The sequence below is a fragment of the Stegodyphus dumicola genome, chromosome 6, assembly GCF_044657685.1.
Source record: "Stegodyphus dumicola isolate Sdum_Otavi_A_Nest chromosome 6, ASM4465768v1".
Taxonomy (NCBI): Eukaryota; Metazoa; Arthropoda; class Arachnida; order Araneae; family Eresidae; genus Stegodyphus; species Stegodyphus dumicola.
In genome coordinates, this window is record NC_140773.1 from 149,279,797 (window position 1) to 149,295,617 (window position 15,821).

At 32.1% G+C, this 15,821-nt stretch overlaps 1 protein-coding gene across 3 annotated transcripts in view; it reads right to left on the reverse strand.

The window, feature by feature from the left end:
- LOC118198106 (uncharacterized) overlaps window positions 1-15,821 on the reverse strand; it is a 207,124-nt gene that overhangs the window by 132,830 nt on the left and 58,473 nt on the right. For all 3 annotated transcript variants that reach the window (XM_085818997.1, XM_035369711.2, XM_085818998.1), the window contains one exon: window positions 7,137-7,276. In XM_085818997.1, coding sequence (XP_085675123.1) covers window positions 7,137-7,276 — 140 coding nt within the window. The remainder of the gene's footprint in view (window positions 1-7,136; window positions 7,277-15,821) is intronic.

The window sequence follows — 15,821 nt, forward strand, 5'->3', positions numbered from 1 at the left end:
GTGCGCTCAGTAATAAGGTTTCTGACTGCAAAAAACTGTAAACCGATAGAAATCTATCGGCAGCTTCGTGAAGTGTATGGGGACAACATTATCACTGAAGATGGAGTGCGTCAGTGGGTCATAAGATTTCAAAATGGCCGAACCAATGTTCACGACGAAGATCGAAGTGGGAGACCCAGCATAGTGACCGCCGAACTTCTCGAAAAAGTCGATGCTAAAGTCCGTGAAAATCGAAATTTCACAATAACGGAACTTTCTTTGAGTTTTCCACAAATTTCGCGAAGTTTGTTGCATGAAATCATCAGCGAAAAGCTTGGTTACCACAAGTTTTGTGCAAGATGGAAGGCAAGAAGAGGTAACGAAGTGGTTGAAGGTGCAGGCGGCCGAATTTTTCGACGAAGGAATTTCCAAGCTCGTACATCGCTACGATAAATGCCTTAATTTGTATGGTGACTATGTAGAAAAGTAGTATTTGAGTGTGGCTTTCATCTGTATATAATAAAATTTGTTTCCTATACTTTGTTTATTTTTTTATTCCAAAACGTAATCTACTTTCTGGATAGCCCTCATATTATATAAAAATATTCTTTAGATGTGCCCCCCCTTAAAAATATATGCAGTTCTGATTCAGATAAGGTTCTGATAATAATGATTAAAGAGTTCTCTTACATACACATTAATTCAACAACAAATGTAATCTATTTCCTACAACAGAGCACTGAAATTAATACAACAAACAATTAGGAAAAATGAAATTAAATACCATAAAAATATAAAATAACAGTATAGCACCTCAATCCATTTTTAAAAAATAGCATAATTCATATTTAATATCCACTGAGAGCTTTCACAATTAAAAACTCGTGTTCATATTAGTCTCAGTAAAAATCTAAACCATTATTTTTGCACAAATCTAATACATTTTGGTAATTTTTTATATTTTTTGTTTAAAGCTAAATTTACATGCAATCAATTATTTACCAATTATTTCATGTGCATTAATGTATTTTTACAATTTATGCAAACATTTGTGTTTTATTTAATGTGTAAATGGGAATTTATGCACTTTTTTATTTGTTGTGCATTTTTTATGCTTTTAGTTATTTATGTAGTTATGTGATATCTGGCGACTGTTTGGCAATCAACAGAGCGTGCTTGGCGCATGTAGCTCTTCTCCAAGAAGGGTTAAGGTATTTATTGAGAGTTGCGTGTTAGCCTTGGAAGAGGAAGATTGTAGATTTCTCTATGCTGTAAGAGCGACGTACTGCTCTGAGTTTATTTATTATGCTTTGAACTATATTTTTAATAAATGTTTGTTTCGTCTTGCTACATGGTGCCTTATTAAACCACGAAGTCATTACAACACGCTCTCTTACAAGATCACCAGAGAGGTTAGAAGCTTAGAGCGTTGAAAATGAAAGTGGAGTTAAGCCTAACTCACGAAAGAAGTGCACATTTGCAAAAGGGAGTAAAAACATGAGAATTATTTAATTGTGAGTTCAAAAAGCTTGATTCCAAAGGAAGATAAAAGAAAATGTTCAAAAACGCAAAGAAAGAGGATTTAATAACAGTTCTATTGGAAATTGGTGAAGAAGCATCCCCAGATTTGAAGCTGGTAGAACAGAAGCACAAACTCCAGAATAGCAAGGAGTACACCAAAGATGCTGAGTTTGTGAAAGAAATTCTGATTACTACAGTGGAGAATAGAAAAAGAAAAGAAGAAACCGAAAGAATACAAATGGAAAAAGAAAGATTAAAAACAAAAAGAGAACACGAAACAGAATTAGTGAAGATTCGAGCAACACAAAATGAAGGAAGTAGAAGTCTGACACCTTCAATCGAAAACAAAGGAGGAGAAACCGAAATTTCCCTCGACAAGCTGATCAAAGGAATAGAAACACTGACTATACCAGTGACGAAGAGAGCAGAAGCATGGAATATATTTTTTGATTCTATCGAAAGAGCATTTAAGCACAAGAAGGTTCCCAAAGAATACAAATTGGAAATATTATTGAAATTAATTGCAGAAAAAGCTTCAAATGTTCTTGTTTATATAAAGGAGGAAAATCTGCAAAATTATGAAAAAGTGAAAACTCTTGTTCTGAAGGAATACCAACCACTCCTCAAACCTGTTTAGAAAACTTCAAAAGAACTAAACGTAATTCCGGCAAAACGCATATCGAGTTCGCTTCAAGACTAACAGCTACATGGAACTATTACTGCAAGTCAAGAGAAGTAAAGGATTTCGAAACACTCAAGGAGTTAACTATTTCGGATAAATTATTCCAAGTTTTAGATGACGAAACAGCTGCACACGTCGATTTACGCCAAGGAAATAAATGGTTGAAGCCGCAAGAATTAGCTACAGAATGAGATATTTATTTCACGGCCAAAAGAAAATCTTTTGACGAAGTCCGAAATGGAATTAAATGATCACCGAGATTCCTGGATATAACATGCACACAAGATAAATATATTCCGCCGCACACGAGAAGAGAATATTCGAAACAAGAAGGATCTTACACGAGAAGAAAAGAATGTTATATTTGTGGAAACTATCAACACATCGCAAGAGATTGCCCAGACAAAAGAAGAAAGAACGAAACTGCAGTAAATAAGAAGGAAAAGGATGATTCCAAAACTCAAAAAAATTCAATCAGGACATCAAAAGAAGAAGCCGTCGTAGCTAAAGTAGACTCATCCCATCTATGATCCGAATTCGCAGAACGCATCATTCAACTACTGCAAAAAGTAAAGGTTTTTATTAACTCTGAGAAAATTAAAGCTATCGTAGACTCTGGAACGCAGATAAGGATCATACATTCATCGCTCATTCCAAATTTAGAGGAGAAGGAAGGAGGTAAAATATTGCTAACATCTGCTTTCGGACAACCAATTGAAGCAAAAGTTTGCCGTGTACCTATTTACCATAAAGATCATGGAAGCAATATATTTAATTTTGTGGATACATTAATTGCAGTGACTGATAAGTTAAATGTGCCTTGCCTAATAACACCAGAAATACACGAACTGTTGATTAATCCTGCGGCAGAAGAATCAAATGCAGAAAGAAATAATTACGGAAGCGAAAACGTGCAAAGTTTATTCGCCAATGCACAGTCAAACGACATCGTCGAGCCCCCCGCTAATGCTTATGGAGGAGAAAAATGAAGAGGAGGAAGGGGAGAAGGCGAGTGCTTACATAAACACCAACTTGTCATCTGCTGAACGCCTAAGTGAAGAACAAGCTAACTGTCCCTCGCTGAGAGAAGCATGGAAGCTAGCTATAAAAAAAGAAGGAAATTATTTATTTATAGATCATCTGTTACATCAACAAGAAAAAATATTAGGATAGACTGTTTTTCAGTTAGTGCTTCCACTTAATTGAAGAGCACAAGTGTTGGAATTAGCACATAGTTCCATTTTCGGTGCACATCTTGGAATAAGGAAAACAAAGGAGTGAACACGATATTCATTTTATTGGCCTGGATTAGCACAAGATGTCGAAACCTTTTGTAAAACATGCAAAGATTGTCAGTTGAAGAGTCCAGAAAAGCAATCTGATAAGATTCCCGTCACACCGGTCAGAAGGCCAGGATTACCTTTTGAAGCAGTTAACATCGACATTATTGTACCTATTGAACCTCCCTCTGCTAGGAAACATAAATATGTGTTATGCCTGGTAGATCAACATTCCCGATGGCTAGAAGCCATTCCAATGAGTAGCTTGACAGCAAAAGACTCTTGCGACGCACTTTTGGAGATTTTCATGAGAACAGGAATCCCTAATACAACAGCTAGTGACAACGGAAGTAACTTTGTTTCAAAATTAACTAAAGAATTCCAGAAAAGACTAGGTTCTCTACACCTGCTTACAGTGCTTCAAATGGATTAGTAGAAAGATGGAACAAGTCCTTGAAGCAAACGTTACATCATGTCATCAGGACTGATCCTTCGAATTGGGATAAGCACATCCCATATCTGCTCTTTGCATACAGAGAAGTACCAAACTGCACCACGGGTGTCTCACCATTTCAGCTGATGTACGGAAGACAACCAAAAGGTCCTTTACCAGTACTGAAGTCTTCATGGTCAGGAGAAATACCTATACCACCTATATGGGCATTGAAGAAGTTTGAACCTTGGATATTCGGTTCATTGGTGAAAATTGTGACTGATCATAATCCTCTAGCCTTTATAGTGAGAAATGCTCCGCAATCGTCCAAATTACAATGATGGGCCATAACGTTGCAGAAGTATAATCTTGAAATAGAACATTGCCCTGGAAAAAAACTGTCGAATGCAGATGCATTATCCAGACTCCCCACCTGTGAACTTTGAACATTAATTTACTGTTCATCTTCACGAACATTTTGTATAGTTAACAATTAGATAGTTTTTCTTTGCTTTTCTTAATAATTTTACAATTTTGTGCAAATAAGATGTTTATGTAAGTTGAAATAGATAGAAAAATTATTGGATAACAAATATTCGAAGTAAGTGGTAAATTTAGATATTTGTTTCCCAAGGATATATATCATACTGCAGCATCATTAATTAAAGAGAACGTTACGAATAGAATTTTATACATATATATATATAAGAAGCTTAATAATTTTACCGTCATCATTGGAATAATACTAGGGTATATTGTAACATGTTTATAAAAGAAAAATATCCACTTGGTTTCTTTGGGTTAAGAATTGATAAATTGTTACAATAATAATAATAGTCGGAAGAAGTGAAGTTAAAAATGTGTTATCTATGTTTATATATGTTTATGTAGTAAATTGATGTGCAATTGTAGGTATTATAATGCAAATGTCTATAGTAGTTGAGATTTGAAATTTAGGGTAGAATGTATAAATGCATATGTAGTTTTTTTTTTTTTTTTTTTTCTCATTGATCGCAAACAGTTGCTAGATTTTAGTTTCCAGATTGCTGATTGATTTGTAAATATCAACAACAATCTTACGATGGGGGTGTGATATCTGGCAACTGTTTGGCGATCGACAGAGCGTGCTTGCCGCATGCAGCTCTTCTCCAAGAAGGGTTAATGTATTGAGAGTTGCGTGTTAGCCTCAGAAGAAGAAGGTTGTAGATTTCTCTATGCTGTAAGAGCAACATACTGCTTTGAGTTTATTTATTATGCTTTGAACCATATTTTTAATAAATGTTTGTTTCATCTTGCTAAATGGTGCCTTATTAACCCCTTTGTGCCGACTGTCACGTATACGTGCCAGCAACGAATACACTTATCTACCGGCCGACATGCAGGCATGCCAGAGCATTGTTGCATTTTCTACCGACTGTCACGTATTTGTGCCAGTACCTTGGAACGCTTTTCAAACTATAATTTCTGCCACAAGATGGCACTGTATGCCCATATGGTTTCAGATACATGTACATTAGACCTTCTACTCGAAATGAGAGAAGCATGACTCACATACACGCGTTTTTGATTATATAAACAAACGGGGAACTAAACGTTTCCGAATGGCGTGATTTATGACATCTCTTTAAATCGCACTTTAATCGCACGTGGTAGTTGTTTATTGTAAGTAGAAGTTTTATATGCGCTAAAGCGTTGAGTATTTCAGTTTACAGTTCAGTTTATAGAAAATAATTAGATCTTGTTAGACATGAATTCTTTATGTTTTTACCGTTTCAATGTCGAAGCGTCGAAAATGTTTAACAGAGCATGAAATAGCAAAAATGATGCAAAATATTTCAGATATTGATTCTGAAATTCTGATATTGATTCTGAAAGATTAACTGAAAGACATTTTCCAAAACTTTGTTCAGAAGAGACTGATAAGAAAATGAGACGACGATGCTTCGTTTGTTTACATTCCTGGAAAAATCCTCCAAAACGGCAAATGAGTTATTACGACTTCAAGGAATGTAACGTAGGACTGTGTGTAGATCCCTGTTTTAAAATTTTTCATACAAAAAGAGAATTTTAAGTAATATATTTAGTTTTCAGATGTATAATGTTAAAAGTCATAAAATGGTGAGTAATTAAAATAAAATGTGTAAAATATGCATTTAAACAAGAAATAAGGTAATTAAAGTATATATATAAAAATATTTATAAAGCATAAGCAGTTTAAATACTCTATAGAGCATTATTAAACAATGCGTTGATACTTCGGAAATTTTATGGATTTAGGCTTAGTAGCAAAAAAGCCCCCGGCCCTGGAGAGACGCTCGTGGAAGACACTGCCGGCCTCCGCGATAAATGCGCGTTTTCGCCACCCGGCTCGAAGGGGTTAAACCACGAAGTCATTATAAGTTATTTAGAACATTTTGTATGGTGATTTCAAGTTTATTCAATCTCAAAATCTGTGACTAAATCAACTAATCTTAAGGTCCAGATACGAAGTTAAACATTACATTGAAAAGGCTTTTAGTGCTTACTAGCTTGCTTGTTATTATTGCAAAAAAATTAATATTGAAGACTACATACAATTAAAATTCAAAGACAATGAAACAGAAGAAAAAATACCAATGACAAACCATTTTATAATTATAACAGTAATAAAATTTTCTGATACATATCAAAAAGTAAATAAAGATTAGCATATAATAGATCTGTACCATGTAGGAAAAACTAATAACTAATAAATAATAAATTTAATATAATAAATTATAAATAACTAATAAATTATAACTAATAAATTTAGAAAAAAGGTTGTACTAGCACTAAAAATTAAATTAAAGTCAGAATATAAAGACTCAATTAGATGGATTTATGCAATGACTGGAGATAAAACAAAATCTCAAAATATACAGAAATTGTTTCAGTTATAAGACGGACACAAAAATATTATCCATAACAAATTTATTAGAGTGCATATTCTATATTTTAAATCCAAGTAAAGATTAATTGTAAGGCACAAAGATTATATTTAAAATTAAAGACATTTAAAGGAAAGTAATACCAGGTAATAAACCTTTAATTTTCTAAACCGTATTTTTCCCCCCTTTATTTCTATGTTGCATGGGAAAAAAAAAATTGTAAAGTCTACACAAGTGCTAAAATAATTTACATAAGATTTAAATCATAATCATTTAGAGATTATATAAACCCAATAAAACAGAATTCAAAAGATTGCCATCAATGAAAATCTTACTGTTTTGGTTATAGTCACATTTTCATTCAACAGACGTTCTTTCTGAAGTTCCAGTTCCAATTCTCTTTGCAACTGTTGTCTTTTTCTTTCTAATGTAAGTTCTTCCTTGTAATCAAGTTGAGCAGCATCCATGGGCCAATCTGTAAAAATAAGATCATCAGTTACACTACAATTATTGACACAAAGGGATTAAATTATACTTTCATTAAAAGTCATAATTTCAGAAATTTTTACATAAAAAAATTGCAAATTATATGAATATCATAACTTTGTACCACATTATTAAGATGAATTGATAATAATCCCCTAAATTTTAAATTAATATTTGAGTTTTATCCCAGATTGAAAGCTTTAGTAAGTGCCTAAATAATCTGAGCAGTGATCTGAGTACTGGTTTTATTCACTTATTTCATGAAATTTTTCCTCCCCCAGCAGATACTTCTCAGATATCATTTTATAAAATTATAGATTAAAATTTGTTATTAGGAACAGCAAAAATAAATAAACAGTATACTTTCTATTTTACTATTCAATAAATCCCAGAGCATCCATGAAGAAAATAATAAATCAAAACATATGAGCACGTCAAAAATTACTTGCTGAAAGTTAAGGACAATAGCAAGGCAGATATTTATTGACAAGTTACCATTTCCTCTGCCTAAAGTAGCTCTCGGTCTAAGACAAAACACAAGTATGTTAAATTTAATACTCCTCTTCGCACCACAAGCCATGGAATTACTTACAGCTTTTAGAAAAATATAAAAAAACATAAATTTAGAAAAATCTTAAAAGTCACCCCCCTCTTTTTTAAACATTTAGTGTGTTACCATTATTTATTAAATATCACATTCTTCCCACTTAAACCATAAAATTCGGTTCGGTACTATTCTGTAATCAGGACTGGATCCAGAAGTGTATGGATGAATGTGTTATGTATGCATGTATATATGTAAGCACAAATGTATGTGTGTGTATACCAAATTTTAATACACATACATACATACACATGTGAACATACATACATACATACATACGTGCATACATTCACACGTTTCTGAATCCGGTCCCAATAACAGAACATCACCTTCAATTCAATGGCAATATCACAAAATAATTTTAAAAGAGCATATTTATAGAATTTCCGATACACAGTCTCGTGCGCTGGTGATAAAAGTGTTTTTTCCCCCTCCTCCTATACTGTGTTGCCATTACTCACTCTAAAATCACTGAGTTTGTTAATCAAAAATTCATGAAAGTTTTACAAAATATGAAATAAACAATAAAACAAATTCCAAATTTGAGCTTCCAAATGCCCATATTCGAGTGGAGGACCACGTTATTCAAAATTTGATGTCTCTAGGTATTGTTGTTTTTCACACTGAAAGAAACATACATACATATATTCATGCAGATTCTTAGTTATTTAATTTCTTTAAATATAATGCAGGGCTCTAATATTTGGTCACAATCTGAAAAGTGAAATGCCATTTATAGCGAACCTATGCAAAATGCCAAAACGAAATTAATAGCCCTTTTGGGCAAATTGCCTCTTTGGGTTAAAAAATGAAAAAGTTACATTACCAAATGCAATTAAGAAAATACTATTAGATAACTACATAGTAACTCATATGATTATATATATAATCCACAAAATATAGATGATCCATATACACTGTTAGATGATCCATATACACCATATACACATGCTATTAATAATAATAGCATGTGAACTTTTTTTTATTTGCCTTAAGAATCAAATTAATATTTCATATGCCACTCTAATACAGCAAATATTTTAGAATCTGTTTTAGCTCACTGACAGAATAACTAAGCTACGAAATAAATTTTTCTGATATAAACAGCTCTTTTATTTAAAGTCAAAATATCTTAGAAATTAAATCATTTTAAAAATAAATAAAATTTCTAAAAGCAGTAAATAAGATTTAAGCCCTTTTATCAAACTATCATCAAAATTAATCATCAAACTTTTATCAAAATTAATGAAATAATACTTTTTAACAATCTTATATGGTACATAAAAATCTATTGGCCATTAGCTTGTCAAGCTTCAGATAAAGATTATTGGACAAATAACTATTTAGTCTACCTTTTTTTTAAAGAAATTTAAAAGGGCAGAAGAAATTGATTCTACCCTTATCAAATATACTCAATCTACAAAACCCAAACATGCTTATAAATGAAATTTAATTTATTTTAAATTTTGAAAATTATGAACTTCCTGGCATGATTTCATAATATATCCCCTACATATAAAAAAAAATAAGCTGTTACTACAATAAAAACGAATTTTTTAAATATCTAAACTATTCAGTACATTAAATATGCTATATTTTAATTTTCTGAAATTATATTTCAGAAAATTTAAAATATAGCGAACTCAATGCCAAGCAAAGCACATACTGTCACTGGGCAAGAAGTACAAAATATATTGTGTTTAGAAATGTATATGAATGGCCCAAGTATTTATATAGATAGAAAGATAGGTAATTATTTGAAAAAATACATGAAAGATTCATCTTGTTATGAAAATTATTCAAATGACATTAAGCAAACAAATCTGTGCAAGGAGATATGACACTTGGAATTTAAAATACACCCAATTCAGTGTTTACATAAATCTGATTTAACACAAAAATAAATATTTCATTTTCTTTTTACATATGTCATTTTGATTTAACATGAGTAGGCTATGGCAATTTCTAAGAATTATCGTTTGCTTACATAACTTTTCTGTTACATTTAATCTGTCAGTTACAGATTAACAAACTAAGCAATTTAAAAGCAATAAATGAAGTTCTTCAACTCTGTTATTATTGATTATTGGCTGGATTCATGAAATTACACTATATGGACTCATTAAAATCATTATGTATTTTTTCTTTTTTATAATAACTATTTTAGGCGGCACATAAGCGGCTTGTCATAGTACAAGATAATATTTTTAAACTAACAAAATCCTCCATTAGTACAATTCAATACTTTTAAATTACACAAAGTTTCAAAAGTTTACAGAATTTTTTTCTATTACACAAAGTTTCAAAAGGTAACTCTTTCATTATACAATCTGAATTTCTATTTTTATGATCATGCTACAGCAAACACATTTTAATCCATGTATTGCATTCATCATGATTTGATTGCTATAAGAAAAATAAAGTGTTTTCCTTGCAAGACTCTTTATATACATTACAAAGAAGTCTCTGCACATACTCGCGCCATATTGGTTTGTGCTTTCTTCGGCTTCTGAAAATATGCTAATTTTTTTCGGTAAATACTGTTTTATAATGTTTCATTTTGTGACATTTTGAAGCTAATTGTGTTCCAGTTGTGATTTTATATCATCACACTTTACGTTTCTGAGACTATTTGATGAACTTATGGATGTCTGCATTTTTGTGTGTCTACATGGCTCGTCGTGCTTCAGGTTTTTGGATTACTATTTCTACGATATAAGAGGTACGAAATGATCATCAAACTGTAAGTACGTTTGATTTCTGCATTATTCTACTATTTTAAAAAGGGTACTGGTTGAATAATGGCTTTACAAATTTGTCAAGAAATTCAGAGAGCCAGTTGAGTCTACTGCTTTATTAGTATATGAACGAACAATTTTAAGTTCTTTAGAAACTGCGGTGTAACAGCCCTAATGGGCCAAGGCCTGCAGTGCTCAAAATCTGCTTTCTTGACCGTGGGCCCCAGTGCGTAAGCATATGCCCTGAACAAGTGGTCAGCTTGTCGCAGGTCCCCCTCCCTTGTGTTTAGTCCCCAAGCGAACTTGGTACTCATTTTATCAAAACTAGTAATGGAAATCAAGGGATGAAAGACTAAGACTCAAGTACAGTCATGAATATTTCAAAAGGAAAAATTATTTCTATGGCATATCAAATTGATGATTTATTGGTTACACAAACTTTTGATAATGTCATCCTTAAGGGAACGCTTTAAGAGCAAACAAAAATGTTATCAAATCTTCAGCCAGTTTCATTTGCAGCAGTGGCAGATCCAAAACGTTTTACTCAGAAAATAATGCAGAACACACGAGATAGATCTATAAGTAGAAATAGGTCCGAAGAATTTACAGTTCTACTCTATCCAAAAAAAAAAAAAAAAAAAAAGAAGAAGAAATTACTTCCAAGGAGACAAAAAATTGTAAACTCAATTAATCCCACCCAATTACACATTGGTGTTGGAAGACTAAGAAAAATTAATAAAGGAGGTGTTCTAATAGAATGTTCCAAATTCTCTGATATTGAAGCCTTGGAAGCAGAGGTTAATCAAATGATTTGCTTAGAAACAATATGGTAATTCAACATCCTGTTAACAAAGATCCAAAAATTATTATTTATGATGTAGATTCTGATCTTTCTCGAGAGAACTTAAGATTATGATTAGAGACCAAAATATCGTCTTCGAAAATGGTGGTTTTGACTTAAAATTTTTGATAAAAGGTAGAAATACCAAAAAACACTGGGTGGCCAGTGTAGATGCTAAGAAATATAGAGAACTTATAAAAGCAGGAAAACTTAAGATGGTCTCATCTTAGAATTAGAGAATTTTTGAAAGTAACTCAATGTTTTAAGTGTTCAAAGTACGGGCACTTTCAAACAAAATGCCTAGAACAGCAAATATGTGCTAAGTGTGGTGAAGTTGGACATAAACATTAGGAGTGTAAAGCTACTCCAAAATGCATTAATTGTAAAGAGGCAAATGAAAAGTATAAACTGAAGCTTAGCGTTGATCATTCTAGCTTAGATCAAAATTGTCATTGTCACAAATGACAAATGGATCTTTTAGTCAGTCGTACTAATTATGGCTAGTAGAAGTGACGAAGACTTTAAAATGGTTCAAATAAATTTGCATTACGCCAAAGCTGCTGTAAATCAATTATATATTAAAGCTATTGAAAGAGGCTATAAAATAGCCTTGACTCAAGAACTTTATGTAGTGGATAATAAAGTTCGGGGAATCCCAATGAAATTTCGAACTTTTTGTGACAAAAATTATCCACGAGCGGCAATTGTTTTGTTTGACAAATCTCCAGCAATGCTTTTGTATGCTTCCTCGAGTACAGTGGCAATTAAAATGATCATTAATAATAGAAACATAATTTTTGTTTCAGTGTATTGCCCTCCTAAAGACGCCTTGAGTGACTATTTATATTGTATTAACAGTATTATTGACTCGGAAATAATTATTTGTGCAGATTTCAATGCTAAGATTCCGCTATAGGGTCCTTATGATCATTCAATAGATCCAAATGGTGATGCTATAATTGAATTCTGCTCGGCAAACAATTTGAATGCTCTTAATAGTCCTGATAGCCCGGCTACATTTTCCGGTACCAGAGGAGAAAGCTGGATAGACCTTAACATTGTAATATCTTTTGTCCTGAACTGGTCTGTTTCTATGGATATATCATGTCGTGATCATCACTACATTGAGATTGGACTTAATATACTTAGAGACTTACTTACTTAGACAACTTACTTAGAGAGAAGAAATTTGAACTTTTCTATATTTGGGATTTGAAATGGCTAAATTTTTGTGCAGAACTGTTTAACTTTATAAATCAAGTTTCCAAAGAAAATTTAGAAAATATTTCCGATTTAAATATTTATATTAAAGATCTTACTAGCTCAATAGTTGATATCTGTAAGAAAAATAAGAAAATGAACAAATTTAAACTGAGCAACGCTCTGGGTAAACAGGTGCATTGGTGATCCAAAAAACTGGCTGTTTTAAGAAGTCAAGTTTGATTGTATCAAAGAAAATTTCAGAGATATTGCAATCATACAGAGAAAAATTTTTTAAAGATTCAATATAAGAAGAAATTAGTTGAATATAAAAGAGAAATCAACACTAGTAAAAATTGTGCTTGGGAACAACTATGTGACACTATGAATATTCATCAACCTTTTGGCATTCCTTACTATATTGCTGTTAATAAATATAAACCAACTTTTACTAAGAATATAGATGAAACAGTACATTACTTCCTACAAAATAACTTTCCTTGTGATACTACTTATGGTGATCTATCCTGTCATTATCAAGTTGAGATTACAGGATACCTCCAGAGACCATAAATGAACATGAGAAACTAAGCTTACAAAGAAACATAGACTTTCTGACAATGTCTATCAGGCAGAGTTAGTGGCCCTGTGAGAGGCTTTATATTGGTTTATTTCTAATTCTGTACTAGATCCTGCAGAAATCTATAGTGACTGCGAAAGCGCAATTGTTTCAATTATGGATGTTTGACCAAATAACGACCTAATTTAACAGATAAAAGACATGCTCATTTTTCTTAGTGCTTTCAGAGATAGTAAACTCTTTTGGACGAAGAGTCATATTGGTAACGAGTTAGCAGATAGATTGGCAAAGGCTGCCACTGAAAATCAAATTATCGATTTTGAAGTAAAGACTTCCTTTGACAGTTTGAAATAATTGTTGAAAAGAAAAAGTTTGACTCTATGGCAAACAAAGTGGAAAGACCCAGATTCTAAAGGAAGATTCACACATAATTTAATCTCAACTATAAGTGGGAGAAGATGCCTAAGTGACAAGTATTTAAACCAAGCTTTAATCAATCATGGACACTTTCCCTTTTACTATAATAGGTTTTCGATTAAAAATTGTGCCTGTTCATGTGGCATGAGTAATGTCAATATTGAGCACTTGTTGTTTAGATGCTCTTCTATGAAAAATATTATACTAGGATTTATTCCAGATATTGCTGAATTTAATACTCTAAAGAATTTAAGTAAAAATACAGTGACTAAATTGAAATTGCCTAATTTTATGAAATATGTATCTGTAAATGAAATGAATTTATACATGGATTGTGCTTAAAATTTCCCTGTCTGTTTTAAGAAAAACTAGGGTGTTTATGATATTCTGTTATTTTATTTCTTTGTATATGTAAGTAACATATTTTTATGCGTGTAAGTAACATGTGTTATATTTTACAAAGTATGTAATAATATGTTTTTGTTGGTGTAGGTGATAAATCTCACCAGCTCCTAGACTTTAAGTTCATATTTTAGTTGCTTATTCTATTTAGATTTATTTCAGGTAGTATGGTGGTAGTTCTACTGCTTGCTGGGCCTGATTTAGGCCTTGTTTTAGATCTCAGTTTTTCTTTAATTAAATAGCTCCACTAAGCCCTGCTAAGGCTCTAATGGTGGTTCAGGAAGTTCGACCAGTCATACAGTACAAAGTCCGAGATCCAGACTTGTCTGGACTTTGTTGATCCTGGATTTAAGATTTTTTCCGGATATTAAATCAGTTTAATAGCAGTTTAAATCTAGTGAGATGGCATGTAGAAATTATAAAATTAAAACTATGAAATTTTGATTTATGAAATAATGATGCGTTTATGATCAAAAGGGTATCAAAATTTACAAAAAAAGCTTAATATTTATTTGTTTACTTTATTAAACACTTCTTTCAATGCAAGTTGTTCAGGTTGCTTCGTTTTTTACTAATACTTTCTCTTTAATTCTAAAAACAGATATAATTTCTTATTCAGTTACGAAGTTCCATCACTCAATTCCTGCAATTGCTGTGTCAAGAATTCCCACTAACTTGTCAATCGAAATTTTTTCATTTTCAATAACCTGTCATTTTCTTCACTATCAGTAATGGTATTTTCTGGACCTAGAAGCATACTACAGATTTTGCTGTCAGTTAATTAATCAATGATCGAGACATTGTTATTGCAATGAAAAATTTATGCTTTATTATCTTCATTTATTACCATTTCTCCACATTTCTTTAGAAAATGCATTAATTGGGAAATTTCACCTTTGGTTTGTGATATCAGAAAACCTTCAAATTCGCGGCTATGATCTTGATCATCCTCCCCATGAAATATGGTAGCTGGCCATAAATTATGCCAAGCACTGTTTAAAGTATCTGAAAACACATCCTCCCATGGATTTTGTGATACTCCATACAGTAGATTTTATGCTAAAACATTAATAAAATTCTTGAATAGTCTTGCTATTATTCAAGAAATTTAACATGGGCTTTAAAAATGCTGCTTTATATCAGAATTTCAGCATGCACACTATTCTGATATCCATAGGCTGATTAATGGGCATACAGATTGGCTAACAGAATAATATGGATACATTATCTTTCACTGAAACGTTTTAAGTGAAGTATGAGTGTACAGTTGTCTACCGTCAGGACAATTTTTGCGTCATCAGGTAAATTCAAATGTTGACGAGCCTCAGGTATGAAATGATTTTCAAACCAATCATTCCGTAACTCTTGTGTCATTAACTCTTTTAACCCTTTGCGGTGCACTATACGTTAACATCGGAATTTCAAAAAAAAAAAATTGTATGCAGTCTATTTAGTCCTAAAGGAGTATACAGGTAAAATTTTGTACAAATTGCACTTACCGTTTTAATTCTGTGGGTGTTCCATGAGGTGGAACATTGCGCCACCAGAGCTTTTAAAAGTGCGACTAAGCGAGCATTGCAGTGAAGCACGAAAATGAGTAGAAGCGTTTGTATAAGAATGAAAAAAACTCTGTATTATGGCTGTATACATGGTTTCCTGGATATACACAATATTCTTGAATATATACGGATAAATGAGATAAATATCTATATACACAAGTCCTATATACAAAAATATTTACAAATTTTCGGA